This window comes from Symphalangus syndactylus, chromosome 2, assembly GCF_028878055.3.
Source record: "Symphalangus syndactylus isolate Jambi chromosome 2, NHGRI_mSymSyn1-v2.1_pri, whole genome shotgun sequence".
Taxonomy (NCBI): domain Eukaryota; kingdom Metazoa; phylum Chordata; class Mammalia; order Primates; family Hylobatidae; genus Symphalangus; species Symphalangus syndactylus.
The window spans coordinates 13,611,746-13,635,009 of record NC_072424.2 but is presented as its reverse complement, the minus strand read 5'-3'; the positions used below and the strand labels follow the sequence as shown (position 1 = coordinate 13,635,009).

At 41.3% G+C, this 23,264-nt stretch overlaps 1 protein-coding gene across 1 annotated transcript in view; it reads left to right on the top strand.

Annotated features, from left to right (window-relative positions):
• The window catches only part of ABRAXAS2 (abraxas 2, BRISC complex subunit), a 36,263-nt gene extending 13,221 nt beyond the window's left edge, over positions 1 to 23,042 (top strand). The window contains exons 3-9 of the mRNA XM_055246098.2: positions 2,687 to 2,723; positions 5,502 to 5,568; positions 12,988 to 13,178; positions 15,175 to 15,294; positions 15,813 to 15,897; positions 17,749 to 17,863; positions 20,875 to 23,042. Of these exons, the coding sequence (XP_055102073.2) occupies positions 2,687 to 2,723; positions 5,502 to 5,568; positions 12,988 to 13,178; positions 15,175 to 15,294; positions 15,813 to 15,897; positions 17,749 to 17,863; positions 20,875 to 21,344 (1,085 nt within the window). The 3' untranslated portion in view covers positions 21,345 to 23,042. The remainder of the gene's footprint in view (positions 1 to 2,686; positions 2,724 to 5,501; positions 5,569 to 12,987; positions 13,179 to 15,174; positions 15,295 to 15,812; positions 15,898 to 17,748; positions 17,864 to 20,874) is intronic.
• The last annotated feature ends 222 nt before the right edge of the window (positions 23,043 to 23,264 follow it).

The window sequence follows — 23,264 nt, the reverse complement described above, 5'->3', positions numbered from 1 at the left end:
ACAAATATTCTGTATCCTAATTACTAATAGTATCTCTGGGATAACTTTTGATGGTATACTTTATCATTTTTATTTATTTATGTATTTTGAGATGGAGTTTCGCTTTTGTTGCCCAGGCTGGAGTGCAATGGCGCAATCTTGGCTCACTGCAACCTCTGCCTCCCGGTTTCAAGCGATTCTCCTGCCTCAGTCCCCCAAGTAGCTGGGATTACAGGCATGCGCCATCATGCCCGGCTAATTTTGTATTTTTAGTAGAGACGGCGTTTCACCTTTTGGTCAGGCTGGTCTCAAACTCCTGACCTCAGGTGATCCAACCTCCTCGGCCTCCTAAAGTGCTGGGATTACAGGCGTGAGCCACCACGCCCAGCCTCTATCATTTTTAGTGATAAAAAGAAGGAAATATTATTAGATGAGGTTTTATTTGGACTTTTTTTTGTTTTTGTTTTTGAGACTGAGTCTCACTCTGTTGCCCAGGCTAGAGTGCAATGGTGCAATCTCGGCTCACTGCAACCTCCGCCTCCTGGGTTCAAGTGATTCTCCCACACCTCAGCCTCCCAAGTAGCTGGGATTACAGGTACCCACCATCATTCCCGACTCATTTTTATATTTTTGTAGAGACAGGTTTTCACCATATTGGCCAGGCTGGTCTTGAACCCCTAACCTCAGGTGATCCACCTGCCTCGGCCTCCTGAAGTGCTGAGATTACAGGTGTGAGCTACTGCACCTGGCCTTTATTTATTTATTTATTTATTTATTTATTTATTTATTTATATTTTTGAGACAGAGTCTTGCTCTGTCATTCAGGCTGGGGTGTAGTGACATGATCTTGGCTCACTGCAACCTCTGCCTCCCGGGTTCAGGCAGTTCTCCTGCCTCAGCCTCCTGAGTAGCTGGGATTACAGGCGTGCGCCACCACGCCGAGCTAGTTTTTGTATTTTTAGAGATGGGGTTTCACCATGTTAGCCAGGCTGGTCTCAAACTCCTGACCTCGTGATCTGCCCACTTCGGCCTCCCAAAGTGCTGAGATTACAGGTGTGCACCACCATGCCCGGCTTTAATTTATTTTTATAAGACTAGTCAAGTGCAGTAGTGAGAAGGGGGAAAGAGTAGAACAAGGGTTCAGTCTGTAACCGTAAACAATCAGTTGAGATAACTCTACCTTCAGACCAACCAAGGTGAGGTTTATCTTACTGCATAGCTAGGCAAATGAACTTTTCTTTCCTGTGGAAATACTTCATTTTGGCAACATTAACACAAGTACAGAAGCTACTGGGCCTATTCCCATGTCCTTGAAGGCTATGGTTCCTTTTTTTTTTTTTTTTTTATTGAGATGGAGTCTCGCACTGTCGCCCAGGCTGGAGTGCAGTGGCGCCATCTCGGTTCACTGCAAGCTGCACCTCCCGGGTTCATGCCATTCTTTTGCTTCAGCCTCCCGAGTAGCTGGGACTACAGGCACCTACCAACACGCCTGGCTAATTTTTTGTATTTTTGGTGGAGACGAGGTTTCACCGTGTTAGCCAGGATAGCCTCGATCTCCTGACCTCATGATCCGCCCACCTCAGCCTCCCAAAGTGCTGGGACTACAGGCGTGAGCCACTGCGCCCAGCCTGTGGTTTCCTTTTAATTGAGTTAAAATTACAGCCTGGAACTCTGAGGCTGTGGTTTTTTAAACAACAGGTGATGAGCTGCTCTCTAGGAGAATGTGATTAATATAACTGAATGGTCAATTAGTTTCATGGTCTTATAGAGAAACCCAGACCTTATGCCCCCAGATGAGCTCAAAGAAATTGTTGTTCACTCTGCTTAATCACAGCAACTTTTCAGAAGCTGTTACGAACTGCCCTGTAATGATTGTTTCCCTCGGTACTGACCATCTTTGAAAGGGTTAATAGACTTCCAGAGTTCCTTCCTCTTCAAAACACCGGGCCCAAGTTGTCATGAATTATTACTCGTTATTAATGGTAGGGTGAGGGTGGTTAAGGCCCTCTGTCCCCAGGCTGTCCTTGCACCTTTTTTTTTTTTTTTAATATGAGACAGAGTTTCGCTCCGTCGCCCAGGCTGGAGCGCAGTGGCGCGATCTCTGCTGACTGCAGCCTCAGCCTCCCAGGTTCAAGTGATTCTCCTGCCTCAGCCTCCCGATTAGCTGGGATTACAGGCGCCCACCACCAGGCCGAGCTAATTTTTGTATTTTTAGTAGAGACGGGGTTTCACCATGTTGGCCAGACTGGTCTTGAACTCCTGACCTAGTGATCCGTCCACCTCAGCTTCCCAAAGTGCTGGGATTACAGGCGTGAGCCACCGCGCCCCACCTGTCCTCACAGCTTTTATCCCACTTGATTAAATGCTTCCAGTCAGTGGTTGCTTTTTCCCGTGATGCTTTTTTAAATAGATAAGATTGAATAAGGCACACAATAGCTGCGTATTCCTGAATAATATCTTTCAGATGTGTGCTTATCATACATGGACAGATAGAAATAGAACTTTCATTCTATAGTCTCCTTTATTCTGAGAGTGTGTCACTGAGGGTGAGTGTTCAGACTGGTGTACACGTAGCAACTGTTTGGCAGAGGAAAAAGCTGTCTTTGTTGTCAGAGATTTTGATTTTATAAAAAAAATCCTGAGCTATTTTATAGTTGCCTGTGTCTTACATGATTAACTAAGATGTATTTCCTCTTTCTAATTACAGAAATCCATAACCATCAGCCTTGCTCAAAACTTTTTAGGTAAGCCATGTGTAAGCTTTTAGTCCTTATTAAAAGGATTGATTGATAAAAAAACTAGTGAATTTTGGCCTGTAGCTGATTGTGGCTGTAAAGTCATGAGGGTACCCAAATCCATGTATTTATTGAGTGCTATGTACACGGCACTGTGTTAGGTTAGGAAAAGGGAAGGGGAGAGTGTCAATTGTGGGCTTAGTGATTTAGAGTGGAAGTATTTCCTCTCAGCCTATCAAGGGCTCTTCAATTACAGAGAACAAAGTTAATCAACATAAAATAATTCAATGGATGTTCTTAACGAGGAATAAAAAATGTTTAGTGTTCAACTTTAAAAATGTAAGAAAAAGGAGCATAAAATGTTCTTTTTGTGTTTGTTGAAGTGAATACAGTAGTCCTTGCTTATCTTCGGGCGATATGTGGCAAGACTTCAGAAATCGTGGCTAGTACTGAACCCTATCTATATGTACTGTGGTTTTTCCTATATGTACATACCTATCATGAAGTTTCACTTATGAATGAGGCACAGTAAGAGATGATTGAAGTTATGTGAATGTGTCCACTCACTCTCAGACATATTTGAGAGATTGACCAAGGGTAACGGAAACTGTGGAAAGTGAAACCGCAGACAAGAGGGGGACTACTGTATACACCAATGCCATATTATGACCAACTAAAGCACAGAACGAAAAAGAAATTAGGGGAGAAATGTTCGGAAAGGAGAAAGCATACAACAGAGAGACACCTGGAGGGAAAAAAGTAAGGAAGAGAAAGTCCAGGGTCTCTTACTCACTGGACTTCCCCCCAAACCATCACCAGGCCTATGCCTTCTTTCTCCACCCCAAACCCTTCCACCTAATGGCTGGGATCATGATTTCAACTCTGTGTTTCATAAAACTCCCCAAGACCCAACTTCTTACCGCTTTCCAAAAGCCAGGCCAATACTTTCCTTCTAGCACTGCCCACATGAATACAATCAGCGTTCTTGATCAGCACTTTCTTCCGTAACACCAGCCAGCCCTTTCTGCTTGCCTTATCCTGCTGTTCCCTGCAGTTTTCACCCTGACCACTCTCCCACTGTCAGCTGGCCCAAACACCTAGCCCCCTTGCACCCAAAAATCCCTGGGGACTTGTGTCATATTCACCCTCACACATCCACCCCCACCTATTGATTACTTCAGAGAATTGTCACCATGCAAGATGGCTACCTATAAATGAAGCCATCAGTTGCTGAGAACCTCGCCTCTTAGATTTACACATAAGCAAAACAGGAATGGGGAAGCAAGGCGAGCAGCCAGCAGTTTGAGAGGAATCTCAGAGCAAGTGAAATTGTTTAGACTCTGGTTCACACATTGCTTCTGTCTGGTCTACGAAGGTGTCTGATTTGGTCTTGACTGTCCAAAGCTTCACTAGGTGTACCCTGCCTCAGCCTTCTCAGGAATTCATTAAAATACTGTCAGCAAAGTAGTACCAGAACAAGGATTTGAGTTTAAAGAATAGACTCAGCTGGCTGGGTGCGGTGGCTCACGCCTGTAATCCCAGCACTTTGGGAGGCCAAGGCAGGCGGATCATGAAGTCAGGAGATCGAGACCATCCTGGTTAACACAATGAAACCCCATCTCTACTAAAAATACAAAAAATTAGTGGGGTGCGGTGGCAGACACCTGTAGTCCCAGCTACTTGGGAGGCTGAGGCAGGAGAATGGCATGAACCTGGGAGGTGGAGCTTGGAGTGAGCCGAGATCGCGCCACTGCACTCCGGCCTGGGTGACAGAGTGAGACTCCATCTCAAAAAAAAAAAAAAAAAAAAAAAGAATAGACTCAGTTATTAGAGCCAAAAGAAACCTTAGATAACATCTGTCTATTCCAAACTGCTTATTTTGCAAAAAATGGAATGGGAACCAGGTGAAGTGACTTGCCCCAGATCATATAGTGAGAAACAGAACTGGAGCTGGAGGTTGTGTCTCTTGCTTTCCAAGTCAGTGGCTTTTTTTGTTTGTTTGTTTGTTTTTAACCGTATCTTGAACTCCTTTCTGGCTTATAAGGCCCAGGTTTATGTGGTAGGAAAGAGGTAGAGGTGTGGCTTTCCCAAGCCCACATCCAGTAGTAGAGGAGGCTCACGCATCATTATACCTGGATGCACACCACGGGATCCTGGTCATGTTGGTCTCTTTTGGAGGTGATTGTATTAGGTTTGAAGCTAGCCAGACCTGGCTTCAAATTCCAGCCCTTCTGTCTACCAGCCCTATGATTTGGAGGAAGTCACTTGGCCTTGGTGTGTTTATCTACGAAACTGGGAAAAAAACTTGTGGAATTGTTGGGTCAAACTAATACCTCCCAGCACTGAGGCAAGAATGGAATGAAACAACCTGAGAAAGTAGACAGCCCAGTGTCTTCTTCCACATCCCACAACTGTTTATTTCCCTTCTTCATTTCTCAGAAAATGAGCTGCTATGTTATCTTTTTTTCATAAGTAATTGATACCTAGAAACAAAGAAAAGATGTCACAGCCATTCGAAACCCCACATTTTATAATTACTTGCTATCAGCACCTCCCACATGTGGAAGTAATATCTTTTGAATGTAGCAGTCTCTTGAGTATTCTTCAATGCAAAAGGTACCTCATTTCAGAAAAGCGTTTGGACTGATTTCTCTTTATGTACCTGTGTAAACCTGTGTAAGGTGAGAAATTAGGTCTTCATTAGGGTTACCACAGGCACATGCAGGTAAGCACGTCTATGTCACTATACTATGTGGTTTTAGTAAAAGATTTTTTTCTCTTAAACAGTTTTTATGACTATGCAAGCAAAGTGAATGAGGAGAGTTTGGACAGGATTCTTAAAGATCGGAGAAAGGTATGTTCTGTTTGTTGCCCAGTATGATTCTGAAATCGTTCTTTATCACTCAAAAGCTAAAACCAGACAGGAATGTAAAATGGAACAATAAGATTTCATGTTAATATGTAAGAGTTTTGTTAACCTACATAGATTTTTTGATGTATCAATAGAAAAAAATTTAGATATTTATAGCATGATACCATTATTATTACATGCCTGTAATACCAGCTACTCAGGAGGCTGAGGCATGAGAATTGCTAGAACCTGGGCGGCAGAGGTTGCAGTGAGCTGAGATCGCACCACTGCACTCCAGCCTGGGAGACAGAACGAGACTTCATCTCAACTTAAAAAAAAAAGAAAAAAAAAAAGTTGAACACAGGTGTTTTTCCAAAAGGTCATGTATTTATTATTTCTATCAATATTTGCATATGATGTTCTAGTTATGTATAGACTAGGTAAGCAAGTCTGAATACAACTGAAAATAAACCAAAGTTTTATTGTTGCAGTAGTGTCTAATAATGCCATTTGTAATTTACTGTGTTATACTATGTATGGGTTTTACTTTTTTTATCTTGGGATATTCTATAAAAATACATCCGTTACTAACCATCTCTTGAGGAAGAAAGTACCAATAAAAGTTTTCAGCTTGTCAAACAGGAAACAAAATGCCGTTGTTCAACAGTGTCAGGAGTAAGTGCAGTTATATTAAAACAACAGCCTTTCTAATGTACAGGAGCAGGTAAGGATAAAAGGAAGAATAGGAAGTGTGGAAGGATAGGTCAAGAAAGGCAAATGGCTTTATGCATGATAGTAAACTCAAGAGCTGCTCCATCCTGGTAGTCTAACCAAGCTGCCTGCCCAACCAGGAAGGGGTGTTAAAGCAGCCACAGGCATCACGTGGTCCAGTGCTCTCGTATTAGTGATTTGCCTGGGAGCAGACATTCTGGAATCTCTTGGCAGCCCTTCCCTCATCTCTCAGATGCTACCTTACCTCCTCATTTTTCATATTTTAAATTATGAATCTTTATTATACTTTTTAAGTTTTTTATTTTTTTAAGATGGAGTCTGGCTCTGTCACCCAGGCTGCAGTGCAGTGGCACGATCTCGGCTCACTACAAACTCCACCTCCAGTTTCAAGCAATTCTTCTGCCTCAGCCTCCTGAGTAGCTGGGACTACAGGGGTGCGCCACCACACCTGGCTAATTTTTACATTTTTAGTAGAAACGGGGTTTCACCATGTTGCCCAGGCTGGTCTCGAACTCAAGTGATCCACCTGCCTCGGCCTCCCAAAGTGTTGGAATTACAGGCATGAGCCACTGCAGCCAGCCATAAATCTTAATTATACTTTCTAAAACTAAAATTTGTTCTATAAAGATTCTTTTTGGAGCACAATTTTCTAGAGCACTCACTACATATTATAAGTACCAGGAAGTATTTTTTAAAAACAGATTTCAAATTTTTGTTTCATTTGTATTTATTTATTTTGAGATGGGGGTCTCATGCTGTCCTCCAGGCTGGAGTGCAGTGGCATGATCATGGCTCACTGCAGCCTCGACCTACCAGGCTCAGGTGATCCTCCCACCTCAGCCCCCCAAGTAGCTGGAACTACAGGTATGCACCACCACACCTGGCTAATTTTTTGTTTTTAGTACAAACGGGGTTTTGCCATGTTGCTGAGGCTGGTCTCAAAGTCCTGGGCTCAAGTGATCTGCCCACCTCGGCCTCCCAAGTGCTGGGATTACAGGTGTGAGCCACTGCACCTGGCAGATTTCAAAATTTTAAGTGAGAAAAATGAGTAATGACCATGAACAGGAAGTTCACAAGAGAAAGAAGAAATCGGCTGGGTGCGGTGGCTCATGCCTATAATCCCAGCACTTGGGGAGGCCGAGGCAGGTGGGTCACGAGGTCAGGAGATCGAGACCATCCTGGCTAACACGGTGAAACCCTGTCTCTACTAAAAATACAAAAAATTAGCCAGGAGTGGTGGCACGCGCCTCTTGTCCCAGGTACTCGGGAGGCTGAGGCAGGAGAATCACTTGAACCTGGGAGGCGGAGGTTGTAGTAAGCTGAGATCGCGCCACTGCACACTCCAGCCTGGGTGACAGAGCGAGACCCTGTCTTGGAAAAAAAAAAAGAAAGAAGAAATCCACAAATGGCCAAGAAACAACTGAAAAGATACTCTACCTCAATCAGGAAACACAAATTGAAACGAGATACTATTTTTTGCCCATAAGATTGGCAAAAGAGTAAAAAGGTTAGTAATATCCAGTGTTGGCAAGGCTGCGGGTAATGGGGAAGCAGTAGTTGGTGGAATCTAAATTAATACAGAGATTTGGGAGGACAGTTTTGCAGTCACCGAAAGAATTTTGAATATGCCATTTTACCTCTAGGAATCTGGCTCAAGAAAATAATTTTACATGGGCACAAAAATACAAAAACCTGGAATAATTGAACACTTGAACTCTGTGCAGGGCCATGTTCTGCACACATCACATATATTGATACATTTAATCCTTGCACCAGACCCGTGAGGCAAATTACTCATTTTATGGTTGAGTAAACTAAGGTTAAATCATTTATTTGCTTAAGGTCATCAGCAATTCATGGTGGAGCCATGGTTTAAACCAAGCCGTCTGGTCTCAATCCAGTGCACAACAATGTTTGTTATTTGGTTATTTTGTAGGGGGGATTTTGAAAGCAACCTAAATGTCCAGCAGTGGGGAACAGTGAAGTCAGTTCTATTGGTGCTTCCATACTATGGGAGATGAAGCAGTCCTTACAAAGAAGGAGAGAGGTTTTCATGTAATGACATAGAAAGATCTCTAAGTTATGTTACATGAAAAAAAGCAGTATTGTAGTTTGAGCCCATTTTATATAACAACAAAAGCCTGAGTGGGTGTTCAAATACACAGGAAACGATCTGAAAGGATGCTAGACAGACTTAGGAAAGGGAGTGAATAAAGGGTGCGGGTATCTATTGATGAAGGAAGAATTTATTTGAAAAGGTTTTTTTTTCTTTTAATGACTATGTATTTTATAATTGAAAATAAATTGAAAACAAAGACTCTACAGCTGGGCGTGGTGGCTCATGCCTGTAATCCCAGCACTTTGGGAGGCTGAGGCAGACGGATCACCTGAGGTCAGGAGTTCAAGACCTGCCTGGCCGACATGGCAAAACCCTGTCTCTACAAAAATACAAAAATTAGCTGGGCATGATGGCGGGTGCCTATAATCCCAGCTACTTGGAAGCCTGAGGCAGGAGAATGGCTTGAACCCGGGAGGTGGAGGTTGCAGTGAGCCAAGATCGCATCATTGCACTCCAGCCTGGGCGACAGAGCAAGACTCCAACTCAAAAAAAAAAGTAAGACTCTTACTATGTAGTCTTTTCAGTAGTAGGTAGGGACACATTTGTAAATTAATTTTGGCATTTTTAAGAAGGTTTGCTGTTTGAGACACAGAAGGCCACTCGTTGGTTGCTATCTAGAGTTGACTGCTTTTTCTGCAGCCAAGAGTCTCAAAACAGTTAAAAGTTGGTCTATAGTTTTGATTTTATAGAATTTTGTGCTAAAACAAATGTTCGTGTTCTCCTTTGCAATTAGTGATACGAGTTTGTTGCTTCACTTTACTTGGAAAATGTGTTTCATTTCCATGATATTTGTTGAGAGTGGGAGCTATATATTTCCTTTGGTACCTTACAGAAAGTATGAACTCTGTAAGGATTTTTTTTCAAAAATCTGAATTTCCAGCACAGAGATGATATATAATACTTAGATTTCAAAAAAAAGCTTTGTAATTCTTATTTGGATTTTTTTCCCCTAGAATAAGTACAAAATTTTATCATTACCTCAAAAGGGTGGTTATATAACCCACAAGGTACATGTAAAATGTTAGGCTTAAGATAGAGGCTAATGTGGCCGGGCACAGTGGCTCACGCTTGTAATCCCAGCACTTTGGGAGGCCAAGGCGGGCGGATCATGAGGTCAGGAGATCGAGACCATGGTGAAACCCCGTCTCTACTAAAAATACAAAAAAAATTAGCCGGGCGAGGTGGCGGGCGCCTTTAGTCCCAGCTACTCAGAGGGGCTGAGGCAGGAGAATGGCGTGAACCCAGGAGGCGGAGCTTGCAGTGAGCCGAGATCGCGCCACTGCACTCCAGCCTGGGCGACAGAGCGAGACTCCGTCTCAAAAAAAAAAAAAAAAAAAAAAGATAGAGGCTAATGTTTTTGATAAGAAAATCCCCCAGTAGGTACAGTTTGGTCACGGGCTGAATTACTGTTCTGGCAGAATCCATATGTGCTTACAACGTTTGCACAAGCCTCAGGTTTTAGGCTAAGGCCAAACAAAGCAAGTAAGGAGGATTCGTGCTTTCCGGAAGCTCTGAAATTGATAACAGTAACTGAAACAGCCATCCTTGTATCATCATAAGGCCAAAAGAACACAAGCTAAAGACAATAAACGTGCCCATATTGGGTTGAAAATGTAAGCAAATGTCTAGCATAGAGAATAGTCTATGGTCTGTGGATAGAATAGTCTGTGTGAAAAATTGACTGAGAAACATAAGCAGAGACAAGGTTTTAGGGAAAGATATCCATAATTCTTCATCGTGTCCCAAATATAGCTATGCAAAATGTGCTTTTCAACATCAGTGACTTAGTTTCTCAGTAGCTTTGCAACTAGTTTGTTCGTTAACTCTAAAAGGTAGAATCAAAGATATCACCAATACACATTAATTTGGCATCTCATCCTTCATTGATGAAAATGACAGGAGAATCTGTTTTGTTTTGTTTTGTTTTGTTTTTTGAGACAGGGTCTCACTCTGTTAGTCACCCTGGTACAACGGCATGATCACAGCTCACTGTAGCCTGGCCCTCCTGGGCTCAAATGATCCTCCTGCCTCAGCCTCCTGGGTAGCTAGGACCATAGGCATGTGCTTTTTAAATTTTTTGCAGAGATGGGGTCTTGCTATCTTGCTCAGGCCGGGCTCAAACTCCTGGGCTCAAGTGATCCTCCTGCCTTGGCCTCCCAAAGTGCTTGGATTACAGTAATGAATCACCACACCCAGCCAGGAGAATCTTTTTAAAACTATTGGCATATATCGAATCAATAAGCTATTATAGGCACTGTGGCTCACGCCTGTAATCCCAGCACTTTGGGAGGCTGAGGCTGGCAGATCACTAGAGGTCAGCAGTTCGAGACCAGTCTGGCCAACATGGTGAAATCCCATCTCTACTAAAAATGCAGCTGGTTGTGGCAATACACTCCTGTAATCCCAGCTACTTAGGAGGCTGAGGCATGAGAATTGCTTGAACCTAGGAGGTGGAGGTTGTTGTGAGCCAAGATCGCGCCACTGCTCTCCAGCCTGGGCCACAGAGCAAGACTCCATCTCAAAAACAAAACAAACAAACAAACAAAAAAGGCAGCTAGGAAAAAATGAAATAAAATAGTTCGAATTGGCATAACTGAAAAGCACCATTACTCATCCAATAGCCACTTGCAAGATTCTGCTAGTCAATGAGGATTTCATGAAAACAGCCAGTGTGCTGAGCACTGTTCAGGTCTTTGCAGGAAGGCAGGGGAAGTGTGGGGCATGCCTGAGGTCTGCTGAGTAGGTAATTCCAACATTCCAAGTAGGAGTTGGGTACAGAGTATTGAATCTTAGAATGAAATGTGCCGTGTTCACATACATCAATAGCTCTCTCTAATTGTATCCAAGTTTTCTTGAAAGGAAAACTACTTTTACCTTTTTTATGGCCACCATCATGTCTAGTATAGAATGTGAAAGTTAGTGTTGCCCAGTGGAAAGAGGCAGGCATCTTGATTCCACATCTTGGCTGTCACTCATGAGCTCTGTAACTTCAGACAAAACATCTCTTCTATCAGATTATATACTGAGGCCAGGCACAGTGGCTCAATGCCTGTAATCGCAGCACTTTAGGAGGGTGAGGCAGGTGGATCACTTGAGGTCAGGAGTTCGAGACTCACCTAGCCAACATGGTGAAACCTCATCTCTACTAAAAATAAATTAGCCGGGCGCGGTGGCACATGCCTGTAATACCAGCTGCTCGGAGGCTGAAGCAGGAGAATCGCTTGGAACCCGGGAGGTGGAGGTTGCCGTGAGCCGAGATCACGCCACTGCACTCTAGCCTGAGTGACAATGCAAGACTGTCTCAAAAAAAAAAAAAAAAGATTATACCCTGAGACAAAGGCTTGGGTTTTCTTTTTATTTAAGAGATATAGAATTAATTGCTTTAATCTATGGGAAGATATGTTTTATGTTCAGTAGTACTCCTTGAGTCAGGAACTATTGCTTATTTCTTTGTTCTCTGTAGTTCATTGCATGTGATATGAACTCAATGGAGAAAACATTATTCACTTAGAGTGGTGTAATAATTAGTGAAATTATTTGTGACAATGCTAGCCTCAGCAAAAGTTGGCTTACTTTTTCTACATGAAAATGTCAAAACAATCTAAATTTACTGTTAATTTTAATATTACTCTAATAGATTTAAACTACCTTTGCTTCTTAAAACAAGATTTTAACTCAGAGTTGGTTTCAAAGAAGGAAGCTGTATGAAGATTGATCTTCTAATAAAGAATTAAATGTTTTGACAACAGATGTTTTAAAATTTCAATATGCAAAAGAAAAATTCAGAAACTTACTGAAATTCAGATTCCTGGCTCTATCTTGAGAGGTTCTGATTCTGCAGATTTGGGTGGGGTCCAGGAATCTGCACTTTAGGGGTGGGGTCCAGGAATCTGCACTTCAGCAGTCTTTCAGATATCTCTGAAGTTATCTGTCTTCCTGACGACCAACAAATCACATTATGAGGAGTATTCTTCCAGAGAGCATAACAGTTTCATGAGCCAGTTTAGTTATGCTATAGTTAGAGCTGACAAAGCTAAACTTTTAAAATAGATTTATCGAGGTAAAATTGACATATAATACATATTTCAAATGTATGCTCTTAGAAGTTTGATGTATGTGTAAACTTGTGAAACCATCACCATGTTAAGATAACGAGCATCTCTTTCACCTACGAAAGCTTCCTCGTGCCTTTCCAGTCCTGCCTTCTCCCCCCATTCCTGTTAACCACTGATCTGCTTTATGTCACTAGATTAGTTTTCATTTTCTAGAATTTTGTATAAATAGAATCCTATAACCTATACTTCTTTTAGTGAGGAGGTATCTAGCTTCCTTCACTCAGCATAGTTATTTTGGGACTCATTCATGTTCCTTTTTATCACTAAGTAGGATTCCAGTGTATGCCTGAAGCACAGTCTGTTTATCCATGCTCCTGCTCATGGACTCTTGGGTTGTTCCAGGGTGGGGCTTTTGCACATAAAGCTGCTATGAACATTTGTGCACGTGTGTTTGTATGGATCCATTCAGAATTAAATTTGTAAGATTTCATGCAACTTTTCACACTTTTCTTTCAGAAAGTCATTGGGTGGTACAGATTCCGACGCAATACGCAGCAGCAGATGTCCTACAGAGAGCAGGTTCTTCACAAGCAGCTCACCCACATCCTTGGCGTGCCCGACCTCGTCTTTCTTCTCTTCAGCTTCATCTCCACTGCCAACAATTCCACTCACGCTTTAGAATACGTACTCTTTAGACCAAATAGAAGGTAAAGCTTGCTTTTCCATCTGCCTCACATATAAGAAGGATGTTGGGACCAGGCGCGGTGGCTCACGCCTGTAATCCCAGCACTTTGGGAGGCCGAGGCGGATGGATCACGAGGTCAAGAGATCGAGACCATCCTGGCCAACATGGTGAAATTCAAAAATTAGCTGGGTGTGGTAGCACGTGCCTGTATTCCCAGCTACTCGGGAGGCTGAGGCAGAAGAATCGCTTGAACCCGGAGGCAGAGGTTGCAGTGAGCCGAGATTGTGCTACTGCACTCCTGCCTGGCAACAGAGCAAGAATCTATCGCAAAAAAAAAAAAAAAAAAAGGACGTTGGTACAAGTCATTGAGATTTGTGTCTTCAAAAATGTGCATTATAGTGCATTTTATGCTTTTGTGTTTTTTTTTTTTTTTTGAGACGGAGGCCAGCTCTGTCACTCAGATTGGAGTACAGTGGTGTAATCTTGGCTCACTGCAACCTCTGCTTCCCGGGTTCAAGTGATTCTCTTGCCTCAGCCTCTCGATTAGCTGGGATTACAGGCACACACCACCATGCTGGCTAATTTTTTTGTATTTTTAGTAGAGACGGGGTTTTGCCCATGTTGGCCAGGCTGGTTTTGAACTCCTGACCTGAGGTGATCCACCTGCCTCGGCCTCCCAAAACTTTTTGCATCTTTAAATAAAAACTTGTATTATTCCCTTTAGCTCTTTTTGTGGTTACAGAAGGTATTTTTCTTGTCAGTTATTTACATAAAATTGTTTTTGGATCAAGAAGCATTAACAAGACGTGTATTATGCATAAATTCTGATAAGGAATAAACAGCTGGAAATCATCATTTGCTTCTCCATAATCCACTATGTGGAAAGGCAGTTTTATTGCTGTGGAAGTCTGATTATAATTTTGAAACATAAATTTCAAATACAAAATTGTGAAATTGATCCACCTGCTGGTTAATAAGGGTTTTGCACTGTGAACTTGTTAAACCAAAAAAAAAAAAAAAAAACCACCCCTATGATTATATGATGATGTTGTCTGTTTGTAAACAGCAAAATGGTTTCCCTCTGGAAGTTTATTTTTTGTAGAATAAATTAAATTGACATCAGTGAAAATAATTGTTAATTGTTAAAAAGGTTTTTATAGGATTTCATTATGTAATCTGTGGGTATTTCTTGAGCACTTACAACAGGCTCAGCATTGTGTCAGTCACTGTGGGTATACAAAAGATGTGTAAGGCATGACCTCTGCTCTCAAGGAGTTGATAAGCAAGGTTTTACTTTACAGGAAGGGAAAACATTACTAATTCATGTATCCTTGGGTTGTCTGTAGAAGGAGGTGCTCCGTGAGACCTTCCCGTTAGTTTACCAATGTCAGCAACTAAGACTCCTATCATCAAGCCCCATTATTTTTTAGTTAATTAATTTTATTTATTTTAATTTTATTATTACTATTATTTTAGAGAAAGGGTCTTGCCCTGTCACCAGGCTAGAGTACAGTGGCACTATCATAGTTCACTGCAACCTTGAACTCCTGATCCTGTCACCTCAGCCTCTTAAGTAGCTGGGACTATAGGCACATGCCACCACGCATGCCCTTTTTTAAAAATTATTTATTTATTTATTTATTTAGAGATATAGTCTCGCTGTCACCTAGGCTGGAGTGCAGTGGCACGATCTTGACTCATTGCAACCTCCACTTCCTGGGTTCAAGTGATTCTCCTGCCTCAGCCTCCCGAGTAGCTGGGACTACAGGTGTGCACCACCATGTCCGGCTAATTTGTTTTTCATTTTTAGTAGAGACAAGGTTTCACCATGTTGGCCAGGCTAGTCTTGGTCTCGAACTCCTGACCTCAGGTGATCTGCCTGCCTCGGCCTCCCAAAGTGCTGAGATTAGAGGTGTGAGCCACCACACCCAGCCCTTTTTTTTTTTAAACTGTCAATCTCACTTGAATATGATAGAATGGTACATTTAACATGATCTCTTTCTGAATTTTTCTCATAGGTATAATCAAAGGATATCACTCGCTATTCCCAATCTAGGAAATACTAGCCAGCAAGAGTACAAAGTGTCTTCAGTGCCAAATACTTCTCAGAGTTATGCCAAAGTGATTAAAGAACATGGGTAAGTTGAAAGGTAAAGTGCTAGTTTTTTCTTTTGTCAGCAATATTTCTTTTGCTAATAACATTTAAAAGGTGTATGGAAAAATGTAAAACCGAGTTTGATATGATTAAAATTGAAGACTACAGTAAGGTAATTGTCTAGATACCACCAGCATATATCAAAATTTTGTTCTTGTTGAAAAAATAGTTTACTTTTATGAATTTTTTAAATCATTTGCCACAATATTTTTTGTAATTGATACAAAAGTTTTGGATAGAGTATTATTTCTGAGGTTCTAAAAGCTAAACATAGTCACTGAAAAATACACAGCTTTTTATTATTTTTTAAATGATCTTGGTAACATGGGTTTTTTAAAATTTCTCTTCTGTAATTCTTGTGGTATGGGCATTATTCCTTAAACACTGTCACGTTGGAGTCACAGCATTTAAACAATAAAGTGGAAGAGACAGGAAAAATGCCTTTCCATTTCACAGCAGTTATGATAACCTTGAGGCATCTTTTTTCTGTTTGTCTTCTAGTACTGACTTTTTTGACAAGGATGGAGTGATGAAAGACATCAGGGCGATTTATCAGGTTTATAATGCACTTCAAGAGAAAGTTCAGGTAACTGATTTATTTATTAGTTTTCATCTTATTTGTCTTGCCAAAAAGCTTTTAATTCTACTTTAATTTTGAATTATCTTCCAAGTGGCAAGTAAGAGTTAGGATCCGAAAGTCAGAATCTGCAGAGTCAAGCTGCGGAATAATGATTCGTGCCGTCTTGCAGAAGCCTGGCTCTCTCACTCTGTGCCTGAAGTAGATTGTTAATACTACTGTTTCAAATACTTATGGCCGCATTTGTGATAGTAGTTTTTCTAGGAAAATGTAGAAAGGCTTGCTAAGAACATAGCTGTCTCCATCAGTTATATTCTAAGTAGAGACAATATCAAAAGGCAGCCATAACTGGTTGCATCTCTGTTTCTTCATCCTAGTTCACTCACTTTGCCCCCAGCTGCCTCCATCGAGTGGGAGGATCTCGGCAGAGCCTGTTCATTCCTAGTCATTTATGCAACAGACATCGATGGAAACATCTCCTGTGAGCCAAATACTGAGCTCGGTGCTAACAATACTTTCCCACATTCTTTTCATCATCCCTGCTGTGTTCTTAGGAGTAGTTTGCTCTAAAATCTAAGAACAAAAGAGCCTTTGAACTTGCCTTTGAGTACAGCAAAGAAAGTGGTAAAGTTGATGAAGCTCTCCCAGACCTGGAAAAAGCCTGGCTTTAAGGAAAAAGGCTTTGGCCGGGCATGATGGCCCACACCTGTCATCCCAGCACTTTGGGAGGCCTAGGCAAGAGGATCACTTGAGCCAAGGAGTTCGAGATCAGCCTGGGCAACATAATGAGACCCCATTTCTACAAAATAGTTAAAAATTAGCCAGGTGTGGCAGCATGCACCTGTAGTCCTCAGCTACTTGGGAAGCTGAGGAAAGAGGATTGCTTGAGTCCAGGAGGTCAAGGCTGCAGTGAGCTACAGTTGTGCCACTGCACTCCAGCCCAGGTGACAGAGTGAGACCGCATCTCTAAAATATAAAAATAAAAAGGATGAAGGCCTCAATGAGTAAAAAGAGGAATGAAGGCAGATACTGAAAAAGAGGAAAACAGGCTGAGTTCAGCCCGGGGCAAAAGGAGAAGCATACAAGAGCCATTTCCAGTCTAGTGTTCCAAATCAGGGTCACTGTGCACCTACCAGTATAGGGAACTTTATACAGACTCACTGGTAACCAGCCTACTTTCTGGAAGCTTCTGGTATTTCTGCTATGGAAGGAACTCGCAGTGGAAAATAGCTTTTTGTCCTGAATTCATGACCATGCCCTTTTCAGAATATCAGCACTGGCCAAAAGTGGCTATTTCATTGTTGATTGAATAAGGCCTGCTTTGAAAATACCAAATCACATAGAGTGTTCTCAGGATTATAAATAGCTAAATTACACAGATGTAGTCTCAGATAGCTATCTTTTATTAAACCTTGACTTTGAAACTTTTTTCAACTTTTCTTTAAAAATATTTTCTGTTAAATTGTCTTATCTGATTTTTTGAATGTTGATAATAAATAAAAGTTGAAAGCATCATATTCCTGTCTTATCTTTTGTTCTTCCTTTGTATGCTAAATTGGTACCAAGAGTTCCCTTTTCATTTCAATAAAAATGATTAATCAAAGGAAAGAGTAGATCTTTCCTATCTTACCCTTATTGGTCAAGAATTTATAAGCTAAATAGCATAATCATCTTAAAGCAAATCAGTGAATAATAACAATTCTAGTCTTTTGGGCTTTCATGATTTTGTTCTACCTTATGTGGCTGCTTTTTAACTCAATAAACCATCTGGACTTTTCCTAGAGTTGTAATCAGCGCTGAATTTATGGAATGCCTTGTGCTTGAACTTGAAGCTAACCTTGTTGTCATTTTTTTCCTCAGGCAGTGTGTGCAGATGTTGAAAAGAGTGAGCGAGTTGTTGAATCTTGTCAGGCGGAAGTGAACAAATTAAGAAGACAAATCACTCAGAGGAAAAATGAAAAGGAACAAGAAAGAAGTAAGTTTCTTATTAATTTTACCATTCAGTATCAGGGAAATGTTGTTTTAAACATCAGATTATACTACACAATAAATTATGTGCCTCTTTCTACGCTCATCAAGTCTCAGATTAGCCTGGCTGGGGCAGAGCAGTCTCTTGTTCAGCTTCTCTGGAGGGCAAGTGCTGTTTTTCATAGTAGCCCCCTCAATTCTCTGACACTTGAAGAAAAAGAAGACAAAAGGTAGAAAAGCTAAAGTGGAAATTAGAATAAATCCCAAGAAGTTATTGATACAGATTTGTGTATATATTGACAATCGGATCTAGTTACAGTGAATATGGTGGTTGTTACTAAGTTAACCCTGGCATGTCCAGCAGCTAGGCACTGTGTCCTGTCTTTTTTTCTAGACGGAATCTCCCTCTGTCACCCAGGCTGGAGTCAGTGGCGTGATCTTGGCTCACTGCAACCTCCACCTCCCGGGTTCAAACGATTCTTCTGCCTCAGTCTCCCGAGTAATTGGGACTATAGGTGTCTGCCACTATGCCCAGCTAATTTTTGTATTTTTTTTTTTTTTTTTTTAGTAGAGATGGGGTTTCACCATGTTGGCCAGGCTGGTCTCGGCCTCAAGTGATCCACCCATCTCAGCCTCCCAAAGTGCTAGGATTACAGGCATGAGCCACCACACCCAGCCTGTGTCCTGTTTTAATATAGCCTTATAGAGGAGCTACCAAATATTCTTTTAGCTTTATGTCTGGTCTTAGTAAAGGTTTTAAATGTCTAGTTTTGGTAGCAATGGATGAATAGACACCATTAGGCTAAGGAACAAACTGATTGAATGAGAATTAGGCCCATAAACCTAATAATTCCAGCATAACAGCCATGTTTGCTGTAACACCACCAGAATTAATGTCTGTGTGTAAAATTTATAAATGTATGGCAGATAATATCAAGTGTAAAAGATAAGGTTAGGGCTAAACTTTTCTAATTTAATAAGAATATATATAATCCAGTTAAAATGTAACTTATGTTTCCAGGCAAATATAACAGTCTGATTTACTGTTATATTTTTCTAGAAATAATCAGAAATACAGATAGGGCTGGGCGTGGTGGCTCACGCCTGTAATACCAGCACTTTGGGAGGCTGAGGCAGGCAGATCACCTGAGGTCAGGAGTTCAAGACTAGCCTGGCCAAAGTGGTGATACCTCGTCTGTACTAAAAATACAAAAATTAGCCGGTCATGGTGATGTGCACCTGTAATCCCAGCTACTAGGGAGGCCAAGGCAGGAGAATTCTTGAACCTGGGAGGTGGAGGTTGCAGTGAGCCAAGATCATACCACTGCATTCCAGCCTGAGCAACAGAGTGAGACTGTCTCAAAAAAAACTAAATAAATAAAATAAAGAGGCCGAGCGTGCTGGCTCACGTGTAATCCCAGCACTTTGGGAGACCAAAGCGGGCGGATCACGAGGTCAGGAGTTCAAGACCAGCCTGGCCAACATGATGAAATCCTGTCTCTACTAAAAATACAAAAATTAGCTGGGCATGGTGGCAGGCACCTGTAATCCCAGCTACTTGGGAGGCTGAAGGAGGAGAATCTTTTGAACCCAGGAGGCGGAGGTTGCAGTGAGCCGAGATCACATCACTGCACTCCAGCCTGGGCGACAGAGCGAGACTCTGTCCCCAAAAAAAAAAAAAAGAAAGAAAAACTAGGCCAACCATGGTGGCTCACGCCTGTAATCTCAGCACTTTGGGAGACCGAGGCAGGTGGATCACTGGTGCCCAGGAGTTCAAGACCAGCCTGGGCAACATAGCAAAACCCCATCTCTACTTAAAAAAAAAAAAAAAAAAAAAATCCAGGCATGGTGGCATGTACCTCTAGCCCCAGCTTCTTGGGAGGCTGAGGTGGGAGAATCACCTGAGCCTGAGAGGTTAAGGGTGCAGTGAGCCGTGATTGTGTCACTGCACTCCAGCCTGGGTGACAGAGTGAGACCCTGTCTCAACAAACAAAAAACTAGGATAGAAAACAGTATAAACCAGGTAATGTCAGCCATGTTTTATATACATGTACAGACAAACACCCAAAGCTGGATAATAAAACTGGAGTTCAGCAAGGATTAGTGACTTCTGTAACACAGCAAGGAAGTGAGGATCTGATACTTACAGTTTAGGTCTCTTTGCTTGAAAGCCTGTGCCCTTTTCATCCGGACAGTGTTCTTGGGATGATGGAATTGTGGGCAGCTTTTATTTTCTTTCTTCCTTTCTAAATATTCTAAATATTGTACAAGTGTGTATCAGTTTTATAATATTTTTTAAAAATTGAAATGTTACCTACAAAAACTTTCAAGGCTATATGGATTATATGGGTTCTTTCACAACATTAATAAAAATAGAGTAAAGCTGTGGTTCAGTATCTACTTAATATAGGGTTTTTAAAGTTTTAAGGTGTATAAGTGTATTATGACAGGTAGCTATAAAGGTGTATGAGTGTATTATTATTTAAGGTGTATAAGTGTATTATGAAAGAGGTGTATTATGACAGGTAGCTATAAAGAAATCGGTTTTTTGATAGGAGGCTGCCAAAGAAAGAATCTCACATTTCCATTCCGTGTACAGGACGTTTCCATTTCAACCTTTGGGCCCCGCAGTGTGACACAGCCAGCCCCACGCCAGGGAACCAGCACAGGCTGTGGAGCGACGGAGCCTGCATTCTGAGTCTTAGGCCCACTTCCAGCTGTCCCCTTAGTCACATCACCTCACCTTTCAGAACTCTGGTTTCTTTGCATCTATAATGGAAACAGTAATAATAACGATAATGATAACACTTCAGAAATTTGTCATGGCCTTAAATGAATTAATGTGTAGGGAAATATCTTGTAAATTATCAAGTACTGTGCAATTGTAAAATAATTGTAACAGTCAGCTTCATTACCTCACTGCTATTTTCCAGAACATTCAGGTTGGCCATGTTATACATTGAGATGAAAAGCTGTGAGAATCTAGAAAGTGTTAGAATATTCTTTGTTTTCATCCAGGATTGCAGCAGGCAGTGTTAAGCAGACAGATGCCGTCTGAAAGCTTGGACCCAGTGTTCAGTCCTCGGATGCTGTCTTCTGGGTTTGCAGCTGAAGGTAGAAGTACACTTGGAGATGCAGAGGCCTCGGATCCTCCTCCCCCCTATTCTGATTTTCACCCAAACAATCAAGAAAGTACTTTGAGCCACTCTCGAATGGAAAGGGGTGTCTTTATGCCTCGGCCTCAAGCTGTGGGCTCTTCCAATTATGCTTCCACCAGTGCTGGACTGAAGTATCCTGGAAGTGGGGCTGACCTTCCTCCTCCCCAAAGAGCAGCTGGAGACAGTGGTGAGGATTCAGATGACAGTGATTATGAAAATTTGATTGACCCTACAGAGCCTTCTAATAGTGAATACTCACATTCGAAGGATTCTCAACCCATGACACATCCCGACGAGGACCCCAGGAACACTCAGATCTCCCAGATTTAACTAAACAAAAGAAACTCTCCACCTAGCACTGTTTTTCTTCATTGCTTACTGAGAGGGTTTTTGAGAACTTAATCTGGGGGGAGAACTGCTTTCTCAGATACTTTGACTCCCGAGAAGAGAGTCCTTGTGCACAGAACTTGTGGGAGCCTCCATCCGCTGCTCTTTACCTTTGGATACAGTGTGCAAGTTTCATAACAGAATCATTAAGATAATCAAATTGTCCTAATTCTGGTGCGATTCATGGATGTACTGGTAAATTTAGGCAAAGTGAAACTTATCAGCGTAGTTTCTGTTCTTTAAAATAAATTGGAAATTAGAGACTAAGCACAATTAGTCTATAAATGTTCTATAAATCAAAAACTTACCTCTTGCACTATCATGCCTTGAAATTTACTTTTTCAAAGGGAAACAAGTTTAGCAGCAGCCTTCAAAGAACTTCTTTCTATGATGAGCCAAATTCATCTTTGCCAGAAAAGAAATTTTGATAATTCCAAGAAGCCTGATTGGAACAAATCAGATATACCTTCTCTTGTCTGCATGACTTCGTGAGATGAAAGAGAGGGCTTCCAACTTTTTTCTACTAGCTTGATATGTATTATCACTTAAAATGGTTGCCTTTAAAAAAAAAAAAAAGTAGAGATACTAATTACCAGTGAGTAATCATCCAAATAAATACGTCATAAAATAAATTATTTTTTTCTTGATGGATTACAGTGACTACTGTGTTGCACTGGCACATTTATGGTCTCTGTTCTGGAATCTTAGAGGACACACGCAGTGGAGAACAGAAGGAGTGAGTTTTATAATGAACAGATTCCAGACACGGTAGGTTTAGCTGAGTTCATACAGAGGAGATATAACTCATTTAGATCTTCTGACAAATCCTAGTGTTAGTTTTATTTGCGGAGGAAAGACATTTAATAAGAAGCTGTTTGGGAATCTTGGTGAATAAAGATTCATTTTCAAGCTGAATAACCATACTTATTTTATCTTAAGTTGCCATTTGGGGAATAATTGCAGTATGTGTAGAGACTCTCTTGGAATGCACTCATATTTTTATTTAATGACTACTTGTTTTCTAGTTTTGCCCACAATGTGTAAAACTACTAAGACATTCAGGAGCATGTTGGGCTTCTGGTTTGGAAATGGCAAGACCCACCATTTATGACAAGGACAGCCATGAGGTTAATACTTGGAGTTTAACTGCCTGTCCTTTGAGCTAGTTAAAACCTATAAGAATAAGGAAGTTGTTGGAGAGGCTTAAAATCTGGGTTCTGAAAAAGTAGTTTCAGTTTATAGGATACACATTTGCTCACTGAGCTCCAGTTACAATACTAAATTAGACAGTATCATATAGACCGAAAATGAAATGCTAGAACTGCCATTCTTTGGATCCCCACTCTATGGGGGTCTGTCTTTTAACTACTCTCCTGGTTTCATTGGCCTTACACCACTGCCATTTGATTTAAAATGCTGCAGACCACTTTATCTGCAAATGTGTTCCTTTGTTATCAGCTACCTACTACGCAGCTTCAGCGCCAGTGTGAATTTATTTTTTTTTAAGTGCCATTACTATCTCCTCTGTTCAGATTTTGACATTCAGGAAAATATTTTTATTTTGATGCCATACTGAAATCTACAATGTATATCTGACAAAGCAGTTAAATGTGACAATAAAAAACTTATTTAATCATGGTACCATTGTTTTAATGTCTGTCTCAGCACCGGACAAGGCCTTGCCTCAGTGTACTCATTCTGGCAATTCATCATGGACTTAAAAGAGCTTTTTAAAGGGCATTAAAACTCATCTTCATACAAAATTTTTGTCAGGCTGATTTCAGGAGACATCCAGGAACACAACTTGCTAAAATGTTTCTATGATTTTCAGGAGTTTCTGTTTCCAAAATGTTTCTGTTGATT